This window comes from Dermacentor albipictus, chromosome 6 (assembly GCF_038994185.2).
Source record: "Dermacentor albipictus isolate Rhodes 1998 colony chromosome 6, USDA_Dalb.pri_finalv2, whole genome shotgun sequence".
In the NCBI taxonomy this organism is placed as follows: Eukaryota; Metazoa; Arthropoda; class Arachnida; order Ixodida; family Ixodidae; genus Dermacentor; species Dermacentor albipictus.
The window spans coordinates 19,740,829-19,765,686 of record NC_091826.1 but is presented as its reverse complement, the minus strand read 5'-3'; the positions used below and the strand labels follow the sequence as shown (position 1 = coordinate 19,765,686).

At 43.8% G+C, this 24,858-nt stretch overlaps 2 protein-coding genes and 1 long non-coding RNA gene across 8 annotated transcripts in view; 1 reads left to right on the top strand and 2 right to left on the bottom strand.

Moving 5' to 3' along the window:
* The window catches only part of LanB1 (laminin subunit beta-1), a 60,876-nt gene extending 51,321 nt beyond the window's left edge, over nucleotides 1–9,555 (bottom strand). Inside the window, exons 1-3 of one of the 3 annotated variants that reach the window (XM_065455326.1) lie at nucleotides 9,234–9,555; nucleotides 6,781–6,892; nucleotides 618–668 (exon numbers count right to left, since the gene is read on the bottom strand). In XM_065455326.1, the coding sequence (XP_065311398.1) occupies nucleotides 618–668; nucleotides 6,781–6,877 (148 nt within the window). In that variant the 5' untranslated portion in view covers nucleotides 6,878–6,892; nucleotides 9,234–9,555. Of the gene's footprint in view, nucleotides 1–617; nucleotides 669–6,780; nucleotides 6,893–8,105; nucleotides 8,466–9,233 lie in introns of those variants that run through there. The other 2 variants (XM_065455328.2, XM_065455327.1) reach the window with 2 other exon arrangements.
* Nucleotides 1–24,858, top strand: part of LOC135921028 (uncharacterized) — an 88,048-nt gene that overhangs the window by 53,693 nt on the left and 9,497 nt on the right. Inside the window, exons 4-6 of one of the 4 annotated variants that reach the window (XR_010570413.1) lie at nucleotides 4,343–4,412; nucleotides 6,169–6,203; nucleotides 21,340–21,476. This is a non-coding gene — a long non-coding RNA (uncharacterized lncRNA). Of the gene's footprint in view, nucleotides 1–4,342; nucleotides 4,413–4,497; nucleotides 4,725–6,168; nucleotides 6,204–21,339; nucleotides 21,477–24,858 lie in introns of those variants that run through there. The other 3 variants (XR_010570415.1, XR_010570416.1, XR_010570414.1) reach the window with 3 other exon arrangements.
* The window catches only part of LOC135921027 (F-box only protein 25), a 29,617-nt gene continuing 15,173 nt past the window's right edge, over nucleotides 10,415–24,858 (bottom strand). Inside the window, exons 6-7 of the mRNA XM_065455330.1 lie at nucleotides 21,333–21,588; nucleotides 10,415–19,020 (exon numbers count right to left, since the gene is read on the bottom strand). Coding sequence (XP_065311402.1) covers nucleotides 18,880–19,020; nucleotides 21,333–21,588 — 397 coding nt within the window. The 3' untranslated portion in view covers nucleotides 10,415–18,879. The remainder of the gene's footprint in view (nucleotides 19,021–21,332; nucleotides 21,589–24,858) is intronic.

Here is a 24,858-nt window from a genome sequence, read left to right as displayed (position 1 = left end):
ATACGAAAGCTGGAGTTGACTGGGGCATGCTTTAGAATGTCTTGCATCAGCGAGCTAACTGAGGTCAATAAAGCAGTATGCCAGCACCACAGCTCGAGATGTTGTGCTTCCGAAAGCATAAAGAGCCCACCACCCTTATTTAGGTACCCACCGCACACAGCATGCTAGGATTTGGTTAATGCGCAACGCAATAAATACAGCACCAATGAAAGCTAACACTGTTAAGTATTCAAATGTGCATAATAAAAGAAGGAACAGTAAGAAGCTAGATAGTATCCATAACTCACTAATTTGCACATGCCAATAGCACTTAGAAAATCGCCAAGGTCAATTTTGAATGTAAATTACCAGTGTATACTAAAGCTACAAAATTTTGGGCAATGCACATAATAAGGTCATGACCAAGGTCAACTTTTAAATGTAAATTACCATTGAATATTAAGGTCACAGAATTTAGGCATTGCATAAGTAACTATAAATCACACAGAATAACTGTGAGCTCATGTTTCATAGACCTTTGATTTAGCTTTTTTTAAAGTTATTTATTCTTCGTTAGCTGCAGCTCATGTGTCGGCCTTAGTTCGAGGCTGAAAGAAGAAGGGCATGCCATTTCTCACCTGTGTACTGCCGAGTGTATTGCGCGTGGCGCTCGTCAGACCTCGTTCTCTCTGGAAAAAGTAGTGGATAATGTGAACTAAGTCACACTAGCCCACTGTTCTGATATGCCAGTGTTATCAATCCAGAAGCACACTAATAGACTGCAAATGTAAGGCAAAGGGCAGCAAGTCAAATAGCAAGCAATTCACATTGTGAACAGGTAACTAAGGTACCCTGCAAGAAAATGTATTACGAGAAGTCTCGGCTACACTGCAGCACAGTTTAGAGAAAATGGCCGGTGCACTGTGGCATAGCTATTTCTCCAAGTCACTAATGAACATTTCTTGGAATGAGTGTAAAATAGCAGTCGAACCCCACCCTGCCCTGCATGACAGGCCTGGGCATGGCTTGGGTGCTGCTGCTGAGGCTACACTGAGGTTGGCAACGCAGAAACAAATACAGTAGAACATAAATATATTGAACACAAATATAGCAAATTACCGAATCCAACTAAGTAAATCTCAAAGCTTTTCCAACAATATCAGTGCATAATGAATGTATACCTATAGGTACACTGCAAGGAAGACAAGAGGGAGAGGAGTACTCTGACACAGCGCTGACCTTGAACATATATGATTAAAAAAAAAAAAGCTCCTATGTTTGTGTTCATTGTGCTGTACAGTGCTCATAAACTGAAATGCAAACAGCAATGAATGCCTTTTACAAGAGATTACACATGTAAGTGCGACGTGCAATCGCTCTGTAGCCAGTTCCTAAGCATGGAGTCGTCCCGAGTGCAAGTTTGGGAGCCTGAATTAAGCCACTGTTACAAGTACAGGTAAAACTGGAAATAAAATAAAGCAATGTAGCAGTTTCAACTTTGTTCACGTTTGAAATTGTGAGCACTGTACATATATAGTCATGAACCATGAACTAGCCCAACTTTCTACCCTATATACTTCTAGTGAATATTGGATATAACGGAGATAATTTCTTGTCTGACGTGACTTCATTGTTACAAGTTATGACTGTATAGTGATTGCCTCTTGCACTCATCTGGAGGCTGGAGCAATGTTTCTATAAACACTACTGAAAGCAAAAGTACGGAAAATTAAGGAGTACAAACACAAGGTTCCATTCAATTCTTCCATTTTTAAGTGTTTGAAATGCGGTGACCAATGTTTTTATTCTAGCAACTTAAAAGGAAATTTTGTGATTACTGCTGCTTCACTTTGCCCAAATTTTTGCACCAGGATTGCATTCTCCTGTCTGTATGGTTCACCAAAACACTTATATTTGCTTGCTTGGTCCCTCCAGAATTAAAGAAAAGAAAAAGAGCGCACTGTTGCATGTGCACTTTGCCATTGGAGAAGCACAGAGTGTTTTCAAAGCCTATCAGCAAAGTCTGGACAAGACAAGCATGACGTCAAAGGTTTTCTTGAGTAATATGAACCGATGCAGTCTTACTATGCAGTTTAAGCAAGACCAAAGCAGCAATAAGTGAAAAATTGTTTGAAGTCGTCAGAATTAAAATGCTGGTCACCAGACTTTCCAAGGCCTTCAGACGCATATGTGCATGACCGATACTGGCAGTGTTAAAATCGCTACAGATTGAGCTTGCCTCAATCTGTCTTCAATGATTCAGTCACTAAAGATGTATGCTCTATACAGCAGTGACGAGTGATGCAGTCTTACAGCCTCACACACATGCTAAAATGAGATGACCCCAAGGGCAGACACAGGACAAGGTCATGGTTGCATGGTTCTTGAATCACTCTCTCGCAACATGTCTATGTGTCTGTTCAAGAGCTTGCGTACAAGAAAAAATAAAAGAGAAATAGACATACATATAAAAAAAAAATTGAAAAGATCACATCTCTGTTCAAGTGCTGTCTCGTAGCACACCAGGCTGCCATTGCATTGCAGCAGAGGTGAAACTTAAGACTATCGGTGGCTGATAAAAAAATGTGAAGAAAAAAGGCCAGTCAGCAGACTTGGGGAGCGAGCAGGGCTGTATCGCGTTACAGCCTAGAAAGGCTGCTTGGCAGACATGCTAAGCTAGCGAAGATGTTTGAAGAGGGCATGAAGCAGCGTTGGTAACTTAGCAAGAAATTTGCAAAATTTAGCCAACTTTCAATCACCGTAACAACTGCTTCGCCTTCTTTGAGTGATGTAGATAGCCAGTAAATTGCCCTGGTAAAATTCATCAAAAGCATTCACTGAGTACTGTGCCTCACCCCCATTTTTTTACCAACAGGTAGATGCATACCTCTATTAGTCGCTATGTCTAAGGAGATACAAAAGATCATATTAGTGAGCCATCTGATTGCATAAAAATGTCTTTTCTACGCCGTTTTACAAAATCGCAAGTTGTTTTGCTTTTTTACACTCTGACCTCTAACTTGTCACCAGAGGACACAATTTAAAGCAATAGCTTAAAAAATAATAAGGAATATGTCTAGTAACAATTAACACATCAAAATGTTTCTAAGCAAATCACCATCATCATCATTCAGCAATATTTTGTTGAAAATAAAATGTTTTGAGCTGCAATCTGCTGAAACTATCCAAACATGAAGTTAGGAACACTGGTATAAAGCAATGCATACTACTCCTGATGCATTTATTGCAGAAAGATGTGCAGAGATACAGCTGTAGCAGCATAACATGTGCACAGTCATAATGCATCGACTGTTCGAGGCATTTAGTCACAAAATTTCAATTCATGTACAGTCGGCCACAAAACTTTATGGACCACGGAATCTGAGAAAAAGCTTAATTTATCTGCAGCCTCACAATGGAGTCTGGTGTTTACATTTCCAGACGCTGCTAGTAAATGCAAACAACAGTGATTTATGGTTTTACTGACTATTTTTTTTGGCTGCTCGGAAATTCAAGGTTTTATGAGACCCTATGGTCCGTAAACTTTTGTAGTTGACTGAACATACTGATGCCAATTTCACTAATGGCCTCATTTGTGACGCTTGTTAAAGTTGGTGGTCATGTTTTGCAAGCCATGGACAACTCCTTCGTAACCATTCAAGGTCTTTAACAGCCACTGTTTTTCAACTGCCCCTGCCATATGACTGGAGTTCTTTGGAGCTATAAGTTGGTACACTGTGCTTGTGGAAATAAAAGTAATGCAAAACATTGACCTAATATATAAGTGCTTCTCTTGTACAGTCAAATGTAATAACACTTCCTTAGTAAATTAGGACTTGCTCATGTAAACAATGTTTTTACTCATTGAGCAAATATGTAAGTGATTGACCTGCATATGTATTTTCTGTATTGGACGAGGTACTAGCCACATAGGCTAGTGGTAAACTATTTCGCATGCATTTCTCAAATTTTTTAAGCAGAGCTCATTTTCCTGATATAAAAAGAAAATAAATTCCACATGCTTAGACCAGAAGAAAGTTATTCAAGCCAGATCATGTTTAAATTTATTAATTCAGATTTTATTTTCTAAAGTAAGAATGCTCCCAGTCAGAATCTCAGGCACTTGATATCACGTTCATGCGGTAACCAAGTGGAGTTAACTAGACTGCTGCCATGGTAGCTACTGTAATTTTTGTAACGCGCATAAATGACTGAGCTGTAGCAGCTTAAAGAAAAGAACAGAGTGCAACTCCAAGTTCCCACCCTTGAACTTTCTTTCGTGGCTTCAATTGCATCACACGCTCTTTCAAATTTTTTCCACTCTTCCAGGTCAGCTTTCTTTCTTCTTTTTTTTTCTTTTTAGGACGAAGCGATGCAATGGAAAGGGAGGACACAGGGAGACGTCTCACAGGCAGCCTACGTTGGCTCACACAGTACGTGCTGCGCTAAACGCACTCGTCAGTCGCAAAGGGAAGCGCGACCTAGATGGTGCCCTTGCCGCTATCAATTCACTTCCAGAAGTGCCCCACTTCCTCACAGGAAGCGTCATTTGATTCAATTAGAGGCTTCATTAGAGACGCCGTCATGAAGCCTCTCTCCTCTCGTGACACAGCTTCTCGGACAGACGGCTCTCCGAGAAGGCTGGCGACAGTGGTCCTAGAAAAGCGGAAGGTCGGCACAAGCCACAGCAAGCACTGCCTGCTTCATTGTATATGAAATGCACGAGTGTTCTTTCATTTTACTTCTTCCTGCTTGTGATAAAGTCTTCAGTTTCCTTGAAGACAAAGCCTATATCCTTGACAAACCCAGTACACATAGAAAGTGGCAGAAGAAAAACAGTGCCTTGCTTGCACATATCCGGCATGCAAGAACTGTGCGTTGATGCATTGTTCTGCTAAACCATACAGCCACCTGAACTCGCACAACTTAATTATCAATGTTTCTGATTTTGAATTCAATAAGGAAAACTAATAACAAGCTGAACCTGATGTGAACTCAAGAGCTGAAAAGGCAGCAAAGCTGTCTTAATTAATTATATTTATAATTATAATGCAAATTATATAGGCTTTATGTAGGCATATCAGTCACCCAGAATTCACTGTAAATACTGTACAAACGAAAATTACAGCCATATATGCAGTCAATGAACACACACTGTCTAAGGCCTATAGGAACTAAAAATAAGCAAGACTGAGGCTAAAAAGGTACATGGAAAAAAAAAAAGCTATGCATATCCGAGCGCAAAACTATGATCTGATTACAAGGCATGCCATAGTGGAGGACTCCAGAAATTTGTGCCACCTGGGGTTCTTTTAATGTCCACCTAAATCTATGTACACGGATGTTTTCGCATTTTGCCTCTATCGAAATGCGACCGCCATGGCCGACCTCGCGCTTAGCAGCCCAACACCATAGCCATTAAGTGACTACGGCGGGTAATGTTTCTAACATTCCGAGTTCTATAAGGCAAGGTAATAATTTTGGCAGTGCTTACATACGGGTGCATGTAATTTTTTTGCCCTCATTACTGAGAGTTCCTCTGCACAGTTGTTGCACATTGATAAACTTGTATCAAGCTTCTTGTTTCAGAATGAGTTGCATCCTGAAACAATGCTGTTACAGTGCAGCAATCTTGAATTTTCTATGTTATTGTTCTGCCTTTTAAGCTTCAGCTCATTGGTTTCAGCAAAGTTTCAGAACATGCTGCCTGGCAAGCTTTTACACAAACATAAAACAACACACACTAATGTCAAGCCATAAGCTGACTTGGCAACCTTGTGTCTCTAATAGAGGACAGAGGATCATGCTGTGCTAATCGTGTTTTAGGCAACTGGGCTTGGTCAGTATTTTGTAACTCTTCTACTATTATTTTATTTGTTTCTTAGCATCACTTGCGCCAAATGGCCTAGCAGAAATAATAATAATGCATGCCCCACTAATTGAGAGCAAGCGTGGGATGAAAAAAGGAATGCTAAGGAAATCCAAGTCCAGTTCTCCATGTTCTCCTAATATATAACGTGATAAAAGAGAAACCATCCAAGCTTCAATAATGTTTCATGTGTAGCAGCTACTTGCCCTCCATTAATGTAGTTCCTTCCATCTTTGCCAACAAGTGATTCCAGATAACTGCTGCAAGTGCAACTCCTGAACTCTCTTCCCTTTAACATTTCTTTTTTTTTCATATTACAGTCAAACCTCAATATAATGAACATGGATATGACAAAGTAAGTATACAAGTTTTTTGCTGGTATCAGTATGTAACAATATATGCTTATTATGAGCATCAGATATAATGGAGGTGTTTTCATGGTGGATGTGACTTAACGAGGTTCAACTGTATTGTTCGCTGTTTTCCTCCACTCAATTAATGGCATGCGATGCAGTCCACGTATAATGGTACCACTCATAACAATTAATAGTTGTGATAATGTGCTCTCTAACACATTTTATGTTAATTCAACGCACATGAAATCCTACAGCTTGTATACAGTGGTACATGTATAGCTATGACTACCAGACCTTCAGGTTTTGTGAATGCCAACATGGAGATTGTGCTGCAGAAGCTACATGACATAGCAAAAAAAACTGTCATGTATGCACCATATGAACAGCGCCAGGAGATATGATTTGCCTGAGAATGAGGCGAATAGACTCACACTTGCGGAAAACAGACTTGGAGTCATAAAATGCAGCAAAAATTAAAAAAAAAAGAAAAGAAAGATCAAGAACAGCCTTCTTTCGCCCAACACAAGTACACGCCTGCAGCAATAACAGCGTCCAAGAGACGCTATGCACACTTACCTGCATGTGATGTGATGACCAGCAACGAGACAATGAAGAGTATATGTATGCACTGTCTTGATGATGCCATTGCCAAAGATGGCTTGTGGGATGACATCGCGTGTCACAGTTCCTGCAGCAGCGGATGATAAGGTGTTAAAATTCACTCCTGGTGACTTGCCGGTGTTTTTGTTTCAGCTGTCTGTCAGCAGTTCTGCAAAGTCCCTTGGGTTTCCATGCATTCTACCAGAAGCTTGGCACAGGTCTCCACATGAGAACAGTGATGGCTGATGGAGGGGCCCCCTCAGCTAAGCATGTGAGAGATGGAGCTGCAGCACACGTCTGGGCTATAGTGGCATGAAAGAAGCATTCTCAAGGCTGTTCAGTTTTTACCCACAGGGGTCAGGTTACGCGTAACAGATACATGCACACTACTGCATTGCGAAATATAAGTAGGCGAAGAGAAGGGAAAAAAGAGGAGGGGGGGGCGCTGCTGGCAAGGAGGTTTCGAAAGGAGGGGAGAGCGGCGCGAAGGAAGCGCGCACGCTGCGCGTTTTGGCTCGGCCGCTCGGCGAGCGTTTGCGCGGCCGTGCGCGCGATAACGCTGGCGCGCGATATAATCTGCCGTAGGAGTCATTGCCACTACCACGGCGTCGCCCTCTCGAGCACCCCCCCACCCCTCGGCGGCTAGCACGTCTTGGCGCGTACAAGATCTGCCGAAATTCTGAGGACACATTCCGCGGGCACGACGTAATCGCGCAACTATGATAAAGTATACCTCTCTCTCCCTCCTAGCTCCGATAGCGATACAAGCTAGCGCCCGATCCCCCAGAGATAGCCGAGAACGTCAAGCGGGAGGAAGGGCGCGGGGAGTGAATAGCGGGGTAGCTTATATATATATATACTACGTACGCTATAGTATACGGCGAATACTATAGCTGCCCTTTATCTCCAAAACGGAGCCGTAGTCGCGCTTGTGTCCCGCTCAGCACTTCAGCTCAGCAGACCGCATCTCTTTTCCACAGCAAAGTCGTGGAAACGTGTTATCAGTGTCGGTTCCGACAACCTTGACCAGCGTGTAGTTTTGGGAGGTGCACAGAGGGCACAGGCCGCTGCTTTCAGTGCGACAACCGCGTTCGCCTGTTGAGCAGACCAGAAGCTGTTACGGCATCCATTTATTTCTCCGGCGGATTTTAACCTAGCCTGCGCAGTCGATCGTCAAACTCGATCGATCACGCCCTGCGTAAGATATACAAGTCCCAACTTTCGGCTGCGCAGACCCACGGTCGGTATATACGTGCCTGCTTACACACAACGCGCTTCGTATGGCCCAAGCAGAAGCTCACCGAGTGCAGGCGCGACTGATGATGACTCGGTTTGCTCGGGCGTGGACCTGCGCACGCAGCCTCGCATGCAGTCACTCGAGGCGGCCAGTGGGCGCGTTATCAGCTGGGCGGTCCACGTTCTACGCGATATGTCCATTCAGCGCGGGTCGCACAGCACCGTTGCCGCGCGGACGTGCAATGGGCACGGGCTCGGCGAGCACAGCTAGGACGCGCCCGTTCGGCGGGGGCGAACTGTCCATATATAGGAGACGAAGAAGTTGGCCAGTCGTATATGAGTGGGAGTACCGGGATGTCTCTCGGGCCTGTTCTCTTCACTGCTTCTCCGCGCACCGGTTTCTTCTCTCTGTGGGCCTGCTTCATAGACTTCTTTTTTTTTTTTTTCCTGCGCGCCCCTCTATAGTTTCAGCGGCTGCAGCTTGCTCATCGCGTGTATTGCACAATATAAGCCAAGCGCGTAACCATAACTATACACGCATGGTACGTCGTGAGCAGACCAGAAAGTTCGTCCTGAAAGGCGATTGTGAATTTCGCACACCGCGAAATTCGCAATCGTGTCACGAAACACATGACCGTTTAAAGTACATTTCTGGAGAGTAATAGCAGCAGGCTTCGCTTCTTTTCAAGTAGCTTTAAAGGAGTTCAATTGTAAAAGACATATGCCGGACTGCTGAAGATGGGAACGTGCAATGCCGCGCGGGCCATACATCTCGATCTATGCACCTGTGCTTCCGATGATGCCTGCAAGCGAAAAATAGTTTTCTTCCGGCGACGAGAATTTATCGTAATCGCCAAGACAGTTTATTGCCTTTATTTGACACATTTCAGTAGCAAAAAGGTCGTGGCACGATACTTTTTTTCCACAACGGCATGGATCCCACAAAGCCGCCAGAGAGGAGGACCGATCGAGAAGCGGCGGATAATCTGCAAGCACTTTCTTCCCGAAGAAAACGGTATATCGAACACCCCAAGAGGTGGCTCACTGAAGTTTCGGTGTTGCTGCAGTTCGTCAAGCACGACGCGTCGACAGGCTCAAAAAGCACATTCTCCCGCCAGGCATCAGGAGGGGGAGGTTGGGATCCCGAGGGAGAGGAAAAGAAAGAAAGAAAGATAGAGAAATGATGCACTCACCGCAGTAAGCTGCAGCATTTGGGACGAACAATGGGTGCTGGTGAAGAGATGAACTTTTTTTCGATTCACTTTCCCTCGCCGAGCGACTCGCTCCGAAAAAGCGCCGCACACGAATGTGGTGGAAGTTGTTGTGACTTGTTGCGTCTGTGACGGGGCGACGCGGCGGTTTGAGAAAAAGCAAACTATAGAAAAGCGGCGCAGCCGTGGGACGTAAGAGACGGAGGAGGAAATTTCGGCGGCGGCGGCGGCTGCCGAGGAGGGGTGCGGTTCGGACGAGTGCCGTTAGGCGCCGTGTGGTCTGAGATGTCTGAGGCGCCGCTTTTGCCCGCCTCCTCCGCCTCGCCCGGCAGCAGTGCGCGCGCTTGTGGTCGCACCCCCCTTTCGCGGCCCCCATTCCAGCCCCCCCACACACACACGCCCACGCGATCAGCTTAGCCATCAGGCGAGGAAGAAGAAACACCCTCCTCGCTCCAGTTCTGACGCGGTCTTTCTCTCCACGTACACAGCTCTCTCTCCCTGCACGTGTTTTCGCTGCCCCGAACGGAGAACTCCCTCTTCCGCCGCTGCTACATGCCACTGTTTCCGCGAGCAGCCAAACGAACCGCACATGCTTCGATCAGCATTTACATTTCACACTTACGCGAGCACTTTTCGGTGTCTCTTCCTCTCTCTCTCTTTGGTCTCCTTCCCTTTCCACTTTCTCTGATGAGAGTTCGCCGACGATGTTTGGAAAGCCATCTCGTCGTGTTTCCTGACAAAACATGCCTGGGCTGGGCGGTCGCGCTGAATACGGAGAATGTTTCGTAGAGAACAGCGGGTGGTTCCATGCTCCGCGACGGTTTTCAAAACAGCAAAATTCCGTGACGTACGTACGTATATGCATAACGTGATCTCACTTGATGCAGCTCTTCCCATTTTTCTACGAACGTAGAAAAGTGGGAAGTGAAAAGTGTAAAAAATTCATTCACTGTATGCGAAATGCGCGTTTTGTCGGGAATGAACACTGTATCAGTTAAGAGAAGAGCCATATGTGAGGTTGTGTACAAAGCATGATTGCCACTTCCTCCGGCATTTTGAATTTTTGCGGCTTAATTCTAAAGAAGCGAGTAGATGTTTGTGTTTGTGCGTTTGCAGAGGAGCTGAAATATGCTCAACGTGCACTGAATTGATGACTTTGATGGTAGAGATGTACGCTTTATTTTTTAAAACATATAATACCATAAAACAAAATATATTTTTGAGTATACATATATATGCATTTACCAGCTTGGATCACATACATGACTTGTTGAAGTAACTTTAGAGGTCGACAGACATTTCGGAGAAATATATTTGGGAGAAAGAAATATAAGTATCCCCGAAAAAGAAACCAAGAGGAAATATGATTTAAACTGTACAATGTATGCATTGTTTATCTGTACACATAGGCACTGCATCACACCTAGTAAGCTGGCAACATACAAGCATGTGTCAGCAAGGCAGTACGGGATTATTTTATATTTTACACATAGAAACATAAGTTATGTATAGACCATATCCAACTTGATTACACAGCATAAAGACGGATTCGAAGGCAAAACACTTCAGCAGACAGTCACAGCGGCAGACAATTGCACATTTGATAAAACAATCTTTTGTAGAAAACTGCTTTTGATATCCACTCCACACTCGAGAGCTGAAAAGGCAGAAAAGCTGCCTTAACATGTAATTAACTATTCTCTAGGCATATTAGTCAACTATAATTAACTGTAAACACTGTACAAACAAAAATGACAGCCATATATGCAGTCATTGAGTATACGATAAGAACTATATGGACTAAAATTAAGAAAGACTAAATCTAAAAGTGTTGGACAAAAATAATATGTATTCACCTAAATTCACCTCTAACATCAAACCAAAATGAGATAGTCATATTACAGATCAAGCTGCGCAAGAAGTTTCCGCTCCTTGTTCACACGGGTACATACCGCTTCATCTTAGCACATTCAATGACAAACAACAAGTACCTTTCACAGAAAGCTGTCTAAATTAAGAAATATGAAACCAGCTTGATAATATTTGGTTGTTCACACTTCACACTCTGCTCCATTTTACCGGCTTAAGAGAAGAAAAAAAAAACTTTTATTTGGGTGGAAGCTCTTCTATGTGGTGGGAAAGAGTTGCGTTGTCATTAGAAGGACATTGGATGTGCCACTTTGACTAGACAACTGTACAAGTTGACTTGGGATGAGAGAGTTATCAGGCCGCACTGTTCGCGGACTTTACGTTCACACACTGCACAGAAATTTGCAAAGAGAGAGGGTCAAGCACGATCGAAATGCTGAGGAGACAAAGGCAGCCAAAGCAGTGTCTTACGAATCAGCTGCTGTATATCACACATCTACCAGAATTATCTCTCTCTTACAACACCGAGAAAATAATCACTTGTATTTACTGCACTAGTCTCACAACAGCACAAATTTCAAGCAGTTCCGCAACTTAAAAACGGTAGTTGCCAACTTGATGCCCGAGCTGCTAGTATCAAGCACAGATACATGACGTAAGAATTCCATATTTCTAAAATTGTGACCCTTACATTGCACCACTTCGGGAACTCGTGACATTTTGTAGCGCTCCGTGTATCCAGCATGCCAGGACTACACTTAACTGGTCTCTCCTGTCAAATTCACGGGAACGCAATTTTCTTTGTATGCTCAAACACGAGCCAAGGTTGGCGCAACAGCAGCTTCTGCTGAGTACACACAGTTTGGTGCAAAAACATGCCAAGGCTTTCCCTTGTCTTCTTGTGCCAAGAAAACAACAAAACTATAGCCTGTGGCTAAAAGCTCTAGACCTTTGTCTTTGATAATATTTCAGTGCGATCTTCTACAGTGAGAAGGAGGGAAGGCTGTGCTTCCACAAAGTAACAAATCCCGAGACAGCACGTGTGTTGAATAAAGGTGCTGCTAACAATGTGCAAAGCAACACAGTAAAACACAACAAGGAGCTAGTTAGGAATAAAGATTGCCAACCCTGCACTGTCAGCTCGACGAAGAAGTGAAAGTCGGCTAGTTTCTGATGCTCCGTCGAGGAATCACAGCAAGACCTTAGAGGGACCTTAAAAACATACGCTAGAAGCCAGCAGGAGAAAACAATGTCATACTGCACTGTGGAACTGAGGCACTGGCATTTAGCCCAGTGTGGTTCAAGCATTTAGTTAACCATACCACTCAAAGGCCCCAAAGAGGTTTGGCCATTGCAAAACAGATTATTCATGGCACAGAGTTTCCTATAAAAATTACAAGACAGAACTCTGCCACTATATGTCTACAGGAACTGCAAATACAGCGGTTAAGCAAGCATGGGAATGACGGGTAGAAGGCATATTTGCATGACTTTGGCCTAATGGCTTGAAGTGGCTTTGAGACTTTGCAAATTTCGTCGTTTTTGACAAAATATTGTGTTATAAGTGCGACAATTTGCAATGATTATGGTTGCAGAAACTTATTGTCTTCATGCATTCAGAAAAAAAAAAGGATTTCTTCAAAACTTTGAGAGATAAAGAAAGCATGGGAAATAATGCCACAAGAGCGTACGAAGCCACAAACACGAAAATTAGGCAAAGCCCCTATTTCTGCACTATCTGAATTGCTGCAGCAGTTCCCTCTAGTAATTTTTGTAGGAAGCTCTACAGTGCATAGATCCCATGGTGGTGATTGTTTCTGCCAAGTACTACACAAATGTACGCTGCAAAAACAGCCAAAAATTCAAACGAAGGCCCACGCCAGTTCTCAGAGTTGCTATTCCCCCTTCTAGCATTGACGACATCGCAGGCAGCTGCCTCTGTATCACTTTTGCACTGTGCCGTACAAATATCCAGGAGCCACATGAACAGTTTGGGGATCCCCACGAATAGCAAAGTGCCCAATAGTGCCATAGGAAATGCACTATGCAGCAATCTTAAAAAATAAATAATAATAATAATAATGAAGGGAGACGAAGAAAAATAAATGAGGCATGGACCATGACAAACATTTTGTGAGCCTTTGGCTTTGATATGGCTGAAGGCAAGGAAGGAATGTCGCTTGTGTACAGTGGTCAAGGCAAAGTTAGAGAGCCTCTGCTGGAAAGGGAAAGTCGACCGCCTCGCACCGCCACCCTGGAATATTTCATTTGCTTCCATCTCTGCTATTATTAAACAATTTTTTTCTTTTCAGAACAATTCCTGGATGGTGCTTTAAAACCTTAAGACTGCATAACCAAACTTTTCTGTCTGGCGAGGGGGGTCCTCTAAGGAACATATTGTGAGAGACAAAATTCGTTTTGTACATTCTCGTCCTCATACATGTAGTAGTTCTTTGCAGTGAACTGGCACCTGCTGTTTCAGACTGTTTTTTTTTTTAAATGTACGCAAGGTATTGTAGCAAATACATGACCTGCAACTTTCCAGCTGTTAGAACTGCCTCACTAGTCAGCGTTGAATATATGCGAGCATGATAGCTTTCCCTCTGATGTCTACACTAAAAGCTTCCGCAACCTTCCACTCAGGTATTTCAGTGTCCTTTATTTTGCCTCATGTGCTTGCAGACCGTGAATAATGCAATTTTCAAACAAAAAATTCTTGCCAATAGTGATTATTCTGTTGATGGCAGTTTCGTTATGGCCAAAATTTTCAGCATTTTCCAGTACATTTTAATGTCTTTCAATCTTCTTCACATTCACACTTAACCCTTTGTGATCATGTGTCGGGCCCTTCCTGCCAGGCAAAAAAAGTTCTGGTTGATCCCTCTTTCATAGGAATCGGTAGAACACGAAAGTGAAACATGTCTTCACAGAGCTGTGGCACGTTCGCTTCATGAACTCACAATCCGCTACAGCGAAAGGCTCACAATTTGTGGGTCGGAAACCGTGTTGCAGGTTTGCTTGGCGTGCGGCGTCCTGCTGCCGAGTTGCTTCGGCGAAAGTACGAGCATTTTGGTCTGGCTCCGCATTGTCTTGTGCAGCCAGTTGAGTTGCAACGCCCTCAGCTTCAGGAATCCGAGTGGCAAAGTTTGCAGCGAACGCGTTCTGCTTCACGCTGGCGGTGTCTCTTGCCAGATCGAAGTGAGATTTGCCTGTCGGTGTCATTGCCTTTCTGTGCCACAGCAGTTCTTTTGGTGTCGTCGCAAGTGAAGCAGTAGATGGTGTGTAAGCAATGCTGATGCCTGTTGAAGCTGCACTCTGTAGGCGACAAGGCATCAAAGGCTAATCGGATGCAAAAGAAATAATGTGTGGAAACTGCGTTGGCACTTCAGCAGAAGACATACACTGCCTAGACCAGGCTACACCATGTTGGAGTCTCCGAAGTCTACCCAAAGCGCTCACTGTTGGCGCACGTTAGTGTCATGCTGCACTATTTCGCTTCACTGCTACCAGATGGCAGCACCATCTCTGTCAAGTAAGCATATTTTACGTGTTTGTGTCGATGTCACATCCATAACAGGAAGTTGATGGTGGAGCCCTGCATAAAACACTTTTGTGTTAAAATATTGGTTTTGGCCAGTGGTCACAAAGCACCCAACATGCTTTTGTGCTCATGTTTGCCAGTTATTTGGGTTGGTAGCGCTAGCGTTCTGGAACTTTTTCGACTAGTTTTGCACTTCATGATGTCTTCATATGAAGGCAGCACTTCTTTTCCCTTTCTTGAAGAAATTTCTTGAAGAAATTTTTGCGCAATTTGTGGCGTGAAACGTTGACAGAACCATGAAGTCTTCGGCACATGCATCTTGTGGGCGAAATTCCTCCAAGTTCAGTGAATCAGATGATGATCCTAGGGCCGAGGATGAATACATTTCAGCGGTGGTCAGAAAATGTCCTCGAATGACAGCACTTTGTGTGAACGTGTGAAATCTGGAATGACCACAAATTGGATAAATGCTCATGACCGCAAAGGGTTAAGAGTGCTGCTTCTATGGCAGAGTTGGCGATTCATACTAAGCGTGGATAAGACACAGACTCTTGGCGAGGTCTTTGCAAGTATGTGTCTTCGTGTGCCTCAATAACAGTCTGTGTCCTCTAGCATGACCCCACAAGCTTACATTTGTTTGTACAGTCCAGTACACTGTTATAGGGAGCACTATATTGTGTGGCTCTCCCTTTCCTGGTGCTCTAGCTGTAAGTGCCGGCTGAAGTTATGTCAGTGCATTGCACAGGTGTGCGGAAAGATGCCAGCGCCACAGACCACAGTTCATTTGCCACACTTAAAGCACGGAAGATTTCATCACTAGCAGTTGCTGTTCCTTGGGCGCTAGCATTGTTTCAGGATATGCACAGCAAACATTCGTGTGACAAATAATGGAAATCTGAGGGGCACATTGCTCAATCTCCAGCACACAGCTGAGCAGCTACTGTTACTACACATCAGTTCTTACATACCACCATTTTGACCGCAACATACCATGCGAAGTGGACCAAAATTGAAGTGGATTGCCTTTAATCGCAAGCTACTCTTTCCCTTTGGGAGGGGAGCGTAGAGAGTTAAGAGAAGTAACTGACAAAAAAATGAAAAATAAATAAAGAGGGGGGTGGGGAGGGAATGCAGGTTTCCTCAACATTTACATTTCACACAAACTCTTCAACATTCAACAGCTCGCTTTCCACAGCGCTGATGTGTTCATTCCTTTCTTTGCTCCACTGAACACTCTCAGCTTGCAGACAAACGTATGAATATACATTTTTTTTAAGTTCATTATTTTTTATACCTTTTAAATACTGAAATAAGATTTCTGTATAGAAAATATAGCTCATATACCAACCTACATACATATGTACAAACTCTAAAGCACCGGTGATCATAACAGGGGCTCAGTTGGAAACAAGTATCAGGCGGCGCTATTGCCACAATTCCATTCCACTGGCTTCCAATTTTACAATGCTTGGAGGAGGTTCCAACGTAACCTCTACCCCACAGCACTGACATGCGGTGTCAGATGCCAGCGTTTCTGCCGAGATCCAATGTTAAACCATCTTGTTGCATTCTTTGTTATGTAAGTGTTTTTCTTTGGCTGTGTTCACTCTAGTAACAGCCTTGATATGCACCAGTAAAAGCTGCAGGCATGTTCCATAACAGACTAGGATAAAGAAAACATAGAACTTTCAACACTTAATGGAACCTCTTCGCTTTTCACGGCAGGCAATGACTTAAACAATGAATTTTCTGGGAATGAAACGTTTCGTCAAAACATTATTGATCTTGCACAGTGAAAGTGCAGCCGTGCTACACGCAAATTTGTTTAACGTTCAGAAATCTATAACCTAGACCCTCATCTAGACTTTCAAGTAGGGGCGCCATTGGGTATTATTGACCAGTACGGATATCACAACTCGCGAACATTCGAAACACTACCCATAGCACAAACTACAACTTCTTAAAGGAATGTTACGTAGGCTTGCAGGGACATGTCTCAGTGGAACTTATAGGTTTCATTGAATTATTTTTAGTTTACCGTCATACTAAACAGGTAGAGTCGAGCACCTGTACAACAACATGACCTGAATACTGAAGGAATATTTCTGTCCCGGTTCTATCATGAGCTGTGTGGTGCGCGACCTGTATAAGAAATTATTTCGGAGGCTGCGAGCACTTAATTATAAAGACGTTCGACTTTAGACGAGCTGGCAAGTATTGACGCAATTAAAATACATGACATGTAGATGAGAACACTGAGCGTTATTTTATGTGTCCCCTTGGCTCCAGTAACTCAGCAACAAACTAACAAACTATATGACCAACTCACCCAGCAACAAGCTTTAGCCACCCAGATACAGTCTACGCTTGCTACAACGAACCCGCATACAACAGATTTTCGGATATAACAGACCATATTTCAACCCTAGTTTATTCTACCTATTTTATTAATGCAACGAAGTTCGCTTTTAACGGACCACACTACAACTGACTATCAGCTACAGCAGACGAAATTAGCAGTAATTTTTTTCAAAGTCAGGCGTATAAAACATGCTTTCGCCATGTCGACATGGGCTGACATCTGACTTGCGAGGGTCAGCCAATGATTGCGGCTCAATATCTCAATATTGCATGCACAAGAGAGGAAGGTGGGGCATAAAACACACAGTCTTCATTCGCGCGCGAGGAACCAGAGGTGGTAAGGAAGAGGGGGGTTCTTCTCTGGCAGCTGCTGCTTACAACACGGCTGCCGTATCTTGAAAGCGACCTGCGATGTGGACAAAGTACGCCCAGTGCTGATAGCTTCGCGTGCGCTGTGCTTTCGATGTTTAGTTCGCGTTCAAGCGAGATAGCACGAAGGTCAATTCACTTGCTGCTGCTGCCGCACTTACTCACTCCAACTTTTTGAAAGCGACTTTCCGCGGTTATTGAGCGAGATAAAACTAGTATCCTTACTTCACATAGCTGTCTACTGATTTGCTCTCACAATCGATGCTTCGCCTGCTGGGCGAAACTGCGATTTTGTTCATTTTTTTACTTTGGACGTTCATCACTAATTTCTTGCGATAACGTCGTTAGACATCGCGACCAAAGTTTCAGAAGTGAGGCATTTTGGATATTCTGGACTTTTGACATTAGGGACGTTTTTTGTAGGATTATCAGGGTCCGTTGTAACGAGAGTCGACTGTGGGTGTGTTTGTGTGTGTCTATATATATATATATAATAACGGGGTGTATGTTTTTGATCAGTTACGCTCAGGAACACATTCTCATTTACATGCTTCAACGTCCAATACGATGCCTCATTTCGAGGGTCAAGCATCCAAGGATGTATGCTGGCTTATCCAATGGTACGTGCACTGAGAGTGAAATCCCCGAAAGTGACAGGCTGAAAATACAGTCCTCGCTGGCATCAATTTTGAATGAGTTGTCAGACTAACTTAACTGACTAATTTTTCCATAGCATATTTAACCAAGTTCTTCAAAAATGGGGCTATTGCTCTCCGAATGGTGGGAGACATTTGGCATGCTTTCTAATAACGTCATGCATGCCACGAGTGCACACTGCCTTGTCTATAAGACCAGATGGCTATTAGAAACAAAATTAGAAACATGCACAGGATAGTGCATGTTTCTAATTTTTAAATGACAAAAGTAATCATCACTATTTTAAGGTGCACTTCCTTTCAGTATAATGGCATTCTAGATTACAGTCCTCCTGATAAAGAGAAATGCATGCAAGTGTTGCTGACATAAAGGCACCAGCCACACAGCACTAAAGCCAGCGATTTCATGAGAGAATGACAACGATTACTGATATGTGACTACAGTGCAGCCTGGAACAACTGCACCGTGCCGGGTAACACAAAGGAACAATCCTAGCTCCAAGCCTGCATATAGTGACAAGGTAATGATGCCTGGCAGCAACACCAATGAATGGCACCGTGGCAACAACGACCCCCTTTTCCAACTTGACAAAAAACCTGACATGCCCCTTCCGCTGGCATGCAACGCACTCTGACCAAAAGTGCTGACAAGATAAGAGCCAAAAAATGTAAAGACAACAAGATTGAGTAGGCTGCCTTTTCAAAGTGGACAGGAGGGAAACGACATGCCGACGCCGTGGCAGCACTTGAGTCGTCAGCTGCCAGCGCCGTTCTGGGGAACGGCAACAGCTCTGGTTCTGGAACAACATTGGCACTGGCAGACCACCACCTTTCACAGCGAGAAGAACTGGAGAAACGCCTGAGGGGTGACGGGAATGCACATGGGCAATGCGCTAGTCGGCATCACAGCACCACTGTTGGCCTCCTCCGCGGCCTCCTCTCGCGAAGAGTTGAGGCAGGGGTGGCCAAAGGACTGCATGAATGCAAGGTTGATGAGATGCATTAGGCAAGGCTTGGTGGTGTGGCAGTGTCTTATGATGATGATGGTAATGACTTCCAGATGCGTCACCCTTGCAGCTGTTGCTGCTGGCATACCACAGCTACACCACCCAATCCGCTTCACATACACACACTATGCAAACATATTGAGCACTAGCACACTGGGAAGGGTTTTAACGCTGGGTCTGCAGTAGATCTTCCAGAAGCAAACAAGAAGACATGTCACCTAGCTCCTTGTAACATGAGGCACTTTTGAAAACATGTCTTCTTTTTATAAAATGGTGTACATTGGGTAATGATTTAACCAGCGTGAAAGTAGACAAGCGCTGTTCTTGTCGCTTCTTTTTGTGCTGCTTATATCATTATGGAATACCAACTAGCCCGGTCTCACACTTTGTGCATTGGGGCCGGTCTGCACACGAAAACGTGAAGCAATAGCACTAAAACAAGCTAAATGGCGTGAAAGCGATGGGACAATGTGCCAACTCTTAACGGTACAACTTTAAGGGCGACAAGTCATACCATTGCTAGCCACTGCATTATCCTGTCATTTTCTTTCCGAAATGGTCATTACCCTTTATGAAATTTATTAATGATGATTTGACTCTAGATACAGCGTACAATCAACAGCAAAGACTGACAAGCAACACAGCCTAGATCAAGGGTTCCCAAACTGGGTTACACCGGACCCAGGCGTTCTGCAAATGACCAAAACGAATCCCCCCCCCCCCCCATATTTGGTGTACTTTCACATTAGAGTTTGAATTTAACAATCAAACTGCCACACCTGCACTTCGGTAGTCTTAGAGAGAAATACCATTGCAGCAGCGGTGTTCAAGGCTTATTGCTGGCTTATATTGACTTATATTGGCTTATATTGACTTATATCAGCCAGAAAATGAAGGGGATTCCGTGGCACTCTGGCAATGCAGGTGGGGTACCCAAAGTGCAGAAAGTTTGGGAACCCCTGGTCTAGATCATGGTGACCTTTTTTTAACAACTTTACTGTTGTTGACTTTGCTTTCAGCAGGGACTATGTATTGAAATAAGTACACCTTTTGAGCCCTTTCAGCAACACAAGACTTCTAACAGAAGGCTCAGAGGTCAAAGAGCAAACCTTTAAAAAACAGAATTCATTTCTCATAGAGCTTGATGCAACATTCACAAAATTGTGAAACGAGACCAAATTCCTAAACTTTATGAAAAATTCGGGAGAGTTGCTAGGTATGGCTTTAGTGCACCCAGATTGCTCACTAATAAGCTTTTCGGCATGTATTTAGAAGTAGCAACAAATAAAGGCACATATATACCTCCAGTGAAAAAATACAGGGTTGAGCCAAAGAACTGGGGCAAAGTCCCTTCAGGAATTTACGGGCTATTTATGTCACTAAGAAAGTCGCTAAAGAATTCACTATGACTCAAGAAGAACAGTTGTTTTTAACCGCTTAAGTGGCGTGAAAAATTTTGAAAAATTGATGTAAAGTAATTTCTTTTAAAAATTGTTTCACTTTTTGCCATCCTTTCTTCGTCTTTTCTAAAAAGTGTTACACTAGCAATGGTTATAGCTGTTTTAGTGCTCTTTGTTAAAAAAATATAGCAAAAGACATTGTGTATTATGACCCATCATCTGCAGTCAAGAGGTTGAAATTACTAAAATTTCTATAAATTTAGTAGCTTTTTTGCCAAGTTGCCAAGGCTGGTGTAAAGAACAGTTTGCACAATGCTTTTCCTTAATACATTCACTCAAGAACAATTAAAAATAACTCTGTTCATTTCATTCTTTCAAGCTACTAAAAAAATAGCGAGCATACTGTCCAAGAAATCTAGCCTTGACCTATCATCCATTGCCATGCCATTGCAAGTTATTTTGTTAAGGCATTTTTCACACCCTATTTCATCATCCTCACCTTCACACCGAGTTTATGTTGTCTCTGCAACATGTGTAATCTCACTCAAACCATGCACAAGAAGTTGAAATTCCTTTCTGCAAAACTGACGCTTTTTTTCTCAGTCATCCTTACAACGGATATCAGAAAAATGGAATCGCCTACCTACACAAATAACCGCCATCAAAGACTATCACACCTGTTCAGGAACAGCTCCTCATGTTCTTGTCAATTTTTGTTTTTTAATTTCTGATAGTTTGTAGCCCTCTCCCCACTCTTAACGCCTTTGGCCCTGAGGGTATGTTAATAAGTATGTGATAATAAGTATAATAATTATACAATAAGTATAATAAGTGATAATGTGTTAATAAGTATGTGATAAGTAAATAAATGCACACACCTTCCAGAAGAGGCATCGACAGTAGCGGCAGAGTAGCAGGCTATCTGCATACTCCTCGCGGAGGCCATGCTTCTTCCGGAGGCGGTGGAAGAGGCGCTGCCACCCGGGGGCGCCGTCGAGCTTTTCTGGCGGCTGCTGCAGCCACTGCTCCACCAGCTGGGGCCCAAAGTGGAAGAGGCACAGCCGCCGCCACACATGCTCCTCTTGCAGCAGCGCCGCCAACACTGGGTGCGCCTCTCCGCTGCTGGCCAGGTCCCTACAATGACAAAGGCGACCAAATTGTTGCTGCACTCTTCACAGTATTATATTGCAATCTTACAAACACTTCAGCCGCACATCTGCAGCCTTGGCGTCATGTCAAGGATAAGTGCACATCAGTAATTACGCAAACACTGCTTGCACAGGTGGTTTATGCACGTTGGCGGACACAATTAACGGGGACGAGTAAAGTCTGCATGTGCATTATTACCAAGGGTTCATTAATTCACATTTTTTAAATTTTGTGGTTATGGTATATGTTCATTTTAGGTATTCAAAGACAACTCTATTTTGTTAAACACTTCTGGAGCACCAGTGTTCCAAGATATTAATAAATAAATTTGGCATTCAGCATGCTAATTTCGCATTTAAAGGTGGGGATCTCATCCCAAAGATAAACCTCCCTCATGTAATGTCGAGAAGAGGTGAAAGTGAGATCAGGTGCATTTTGGCAAGGAGATACATCAGACTAGATATAAGGAAAACCCCTCTTCCAGTCGTTTTTCAAGCTATTAGTTTGAGTTGTGAACTGGTGACGTCCTCACACTTGGGCGTGTTCCTTTTTTGTCAAGGGCACTGAAACGCTAGATACACCACGTTTTCCTGATGTGCATACGCATCCCTGGGTTGCAAGAGAGAAATGTTGGCACTGCGCCTAGGTACTACTGACATGGACATATTTTTGGCCGTTTGTCCCTAGATGAGCAGCACTATGTGATCACGGATTAAACTGGAATAAAATATCCCTTCGTTCATCTTTTGTGGCCATATATCACTATTTCATAGATTGTTTCATAGACTTTCAGAGATGCTATACTTTTCGGGGCGTTTTACAATGGACGCTTAGAAAGGATACTGACATCGCGCCACAGTACTGGGTCTATACATATAGCCTCTGGAAATCTAGACTGTGTGATCACCATGCCGAAAACCCATGATCTACAAGATCCTTCTGCAGTAGATTCCCTTTAAGACGAACTCAAAGGGACCATGAAAATTTGTTCGTCTTATCAGAAGGATAATTGGCAACATAACTACTTGCATCCAAATATCTTACTTCAAAACGGTAAATGAAGTAGACTCAATGTAGGGGAAAAATGACATAAAAAGCATTTATTTAGCTGAACTTAATAGAAAACTCTTTTCAAATGGTAATCTTGCTTGGTTTCATCCACTCTGTGATGGATGTTTGATGCTTCTGGGTAAATCGGCAAGCAGTCACAAACAAGGCCATCTCACTTAATGACCTTAAAAGTCCTTCTATGCCTTTGTGCTTTTGGAAAAGGTTCACTAGGGAGTTCAGGTAGGCATCTGCTGCCTCACAGGTCATCAGTGCAGGCTCCAAGCTAGCGAAAGTACGAAAGAGAATGCTGAGCTTGCAGCAGAGCAACACAACCTAGAGGAAAGTCTAGGTGATGTTGAGTAAGTGGGGAAGGAGAAACAAGGCGAAATGTTGCGGAGGAAGAAGGTAGGTGGAGGCGTACTGGGTTGACCTCCTCTGGCAGTTGCTACAGGTGGTGTTTGTGATGCACATGTACTGGGTTCGTCTCATGACAACATCGTCCTTGCGTGCCGTAAAATGTGTGCAAGTCAAAGCATGCAACAATGAGCCGACGATGGCAGATCAATTTTGCATGCATGACACCATAGATGGAAAGGAGGGAGGTGTTGTACTTTGGCTGCGTGTGATTAAGCGGACTTTATACTGAACACGATCTGCTTTGGGGGCACAGTTTAGGTGCGCCGATGGCTCGTAGCTAAGTAGATTGTAAGTGAATGTTTACAAGGGGGCATTCTAGTCCGGCAAGTGCAGCGTATGGCGCTGCCACGCGAGCCCCGTCTTGAATACGATCTGCGATGCAGACAGTCTAGGTGCACCGAGGGCCAGTAGTGTGGTATGCAGTATAGCACCCATACGCTTGCGCGTCACTGTCTCATTTTACTTTCTCATCTCGTTTTCACTTCTGTCCACGGGCGATATGCGCCACAGGCCTCCAGTAGGGTGCCTTGATCTGTGCTCCCCCGGGTGTGGCACATCGAGGCAGCATAGCCTCTAGGATTGGTAGCGGTGGCAGCCACTCCGAATGTTCGTCTTAACCGAACAGCACGTCTGAGTAGGTTTGTCTTAAGCCGATTTTTTTTAGCATTGAGTCGATGGAAAACCAAACAAACATTCCCATGGTGTTTGTCTTAATGAGAGTTCACTGTATTGTGAAAGCCCAGCTTATGTGAGAAGTGTGTACACTGCGCTGGGACTTCTGCCAGACTGGATTCACTTGTTGGACACGTGTGTGTTTACCCAAGTTTTAAGTGCATACCGATGTTCGCTCTAATACGTTTTCAGTTTTGTTCTCCATGTAATAAAGAAGGAACAAAAAAAAAAGCCTTTTATGATGTAGCAGTTGGAGCACCACAAAGCACCAGGTGCTAAGTGTAGGGGTTGGGGCAGATGCCGCTCGCAGACCGATGAATAATGACATGATGTTACTGCGAATTTGTTGTTTTATATTCTTCCCCATTACAGACTCTGTATCGGCCGCTGTGATCTCGTTTGTACGGAAGCACTGGTTCTCGTGTAGTTCGCATTGCCATTGCCTAGGGACGTATGGAGCAAAACGGGTAGTCCTCCATACTACTAGGGCGCACAAGCATCAGGCAAAGGCGACATAGCTCACACATGTCTGCCAACACTGAAAAAGCAGAAATGTACCACGCCTGGAGACTTGACTGCTCATGCATATACAGTAAAACCCCTTTAATTTGGATTTCACAGGACCGGAGAAAATGTCCGCATTAACCGAATGTCGAATTAACGAGGTTTTGACAATAATAACTAAAAAAATGCCTACAATATCAACATACTTTTACTTCATGAAATAACTGGCTATTGTTGCTTGTTCATTCATTCATTCATTCACAAAACTTTATTACTGTCCTAAAGCCCGGTTTTTTCAGACTGAGACGGGCCGCGTCCACGTCGGCGGTTGTTGCTTGTTGCACACGAGAAATTTGCGCAGAAAACACAATTTTTCGGAGTTCTTGTAGGTGGTGCAGACCACACAGACTGCCGGGAGAAATGACACAGATGTCCTCCAAAACTTTAAGGGCGTCATTGGCCTCTTTAGCAGTGCGGCGCAGCACTTCACATGCATCCATGACGGGCGCATTTTCTCTTCGTCGCCTAGTACATCCAGTATTTCGTGGTCATTGAGGTGACTGGCAATGGCAACGTCACTATCGATGTGGATGTATTCGTCCAGCGGGACGT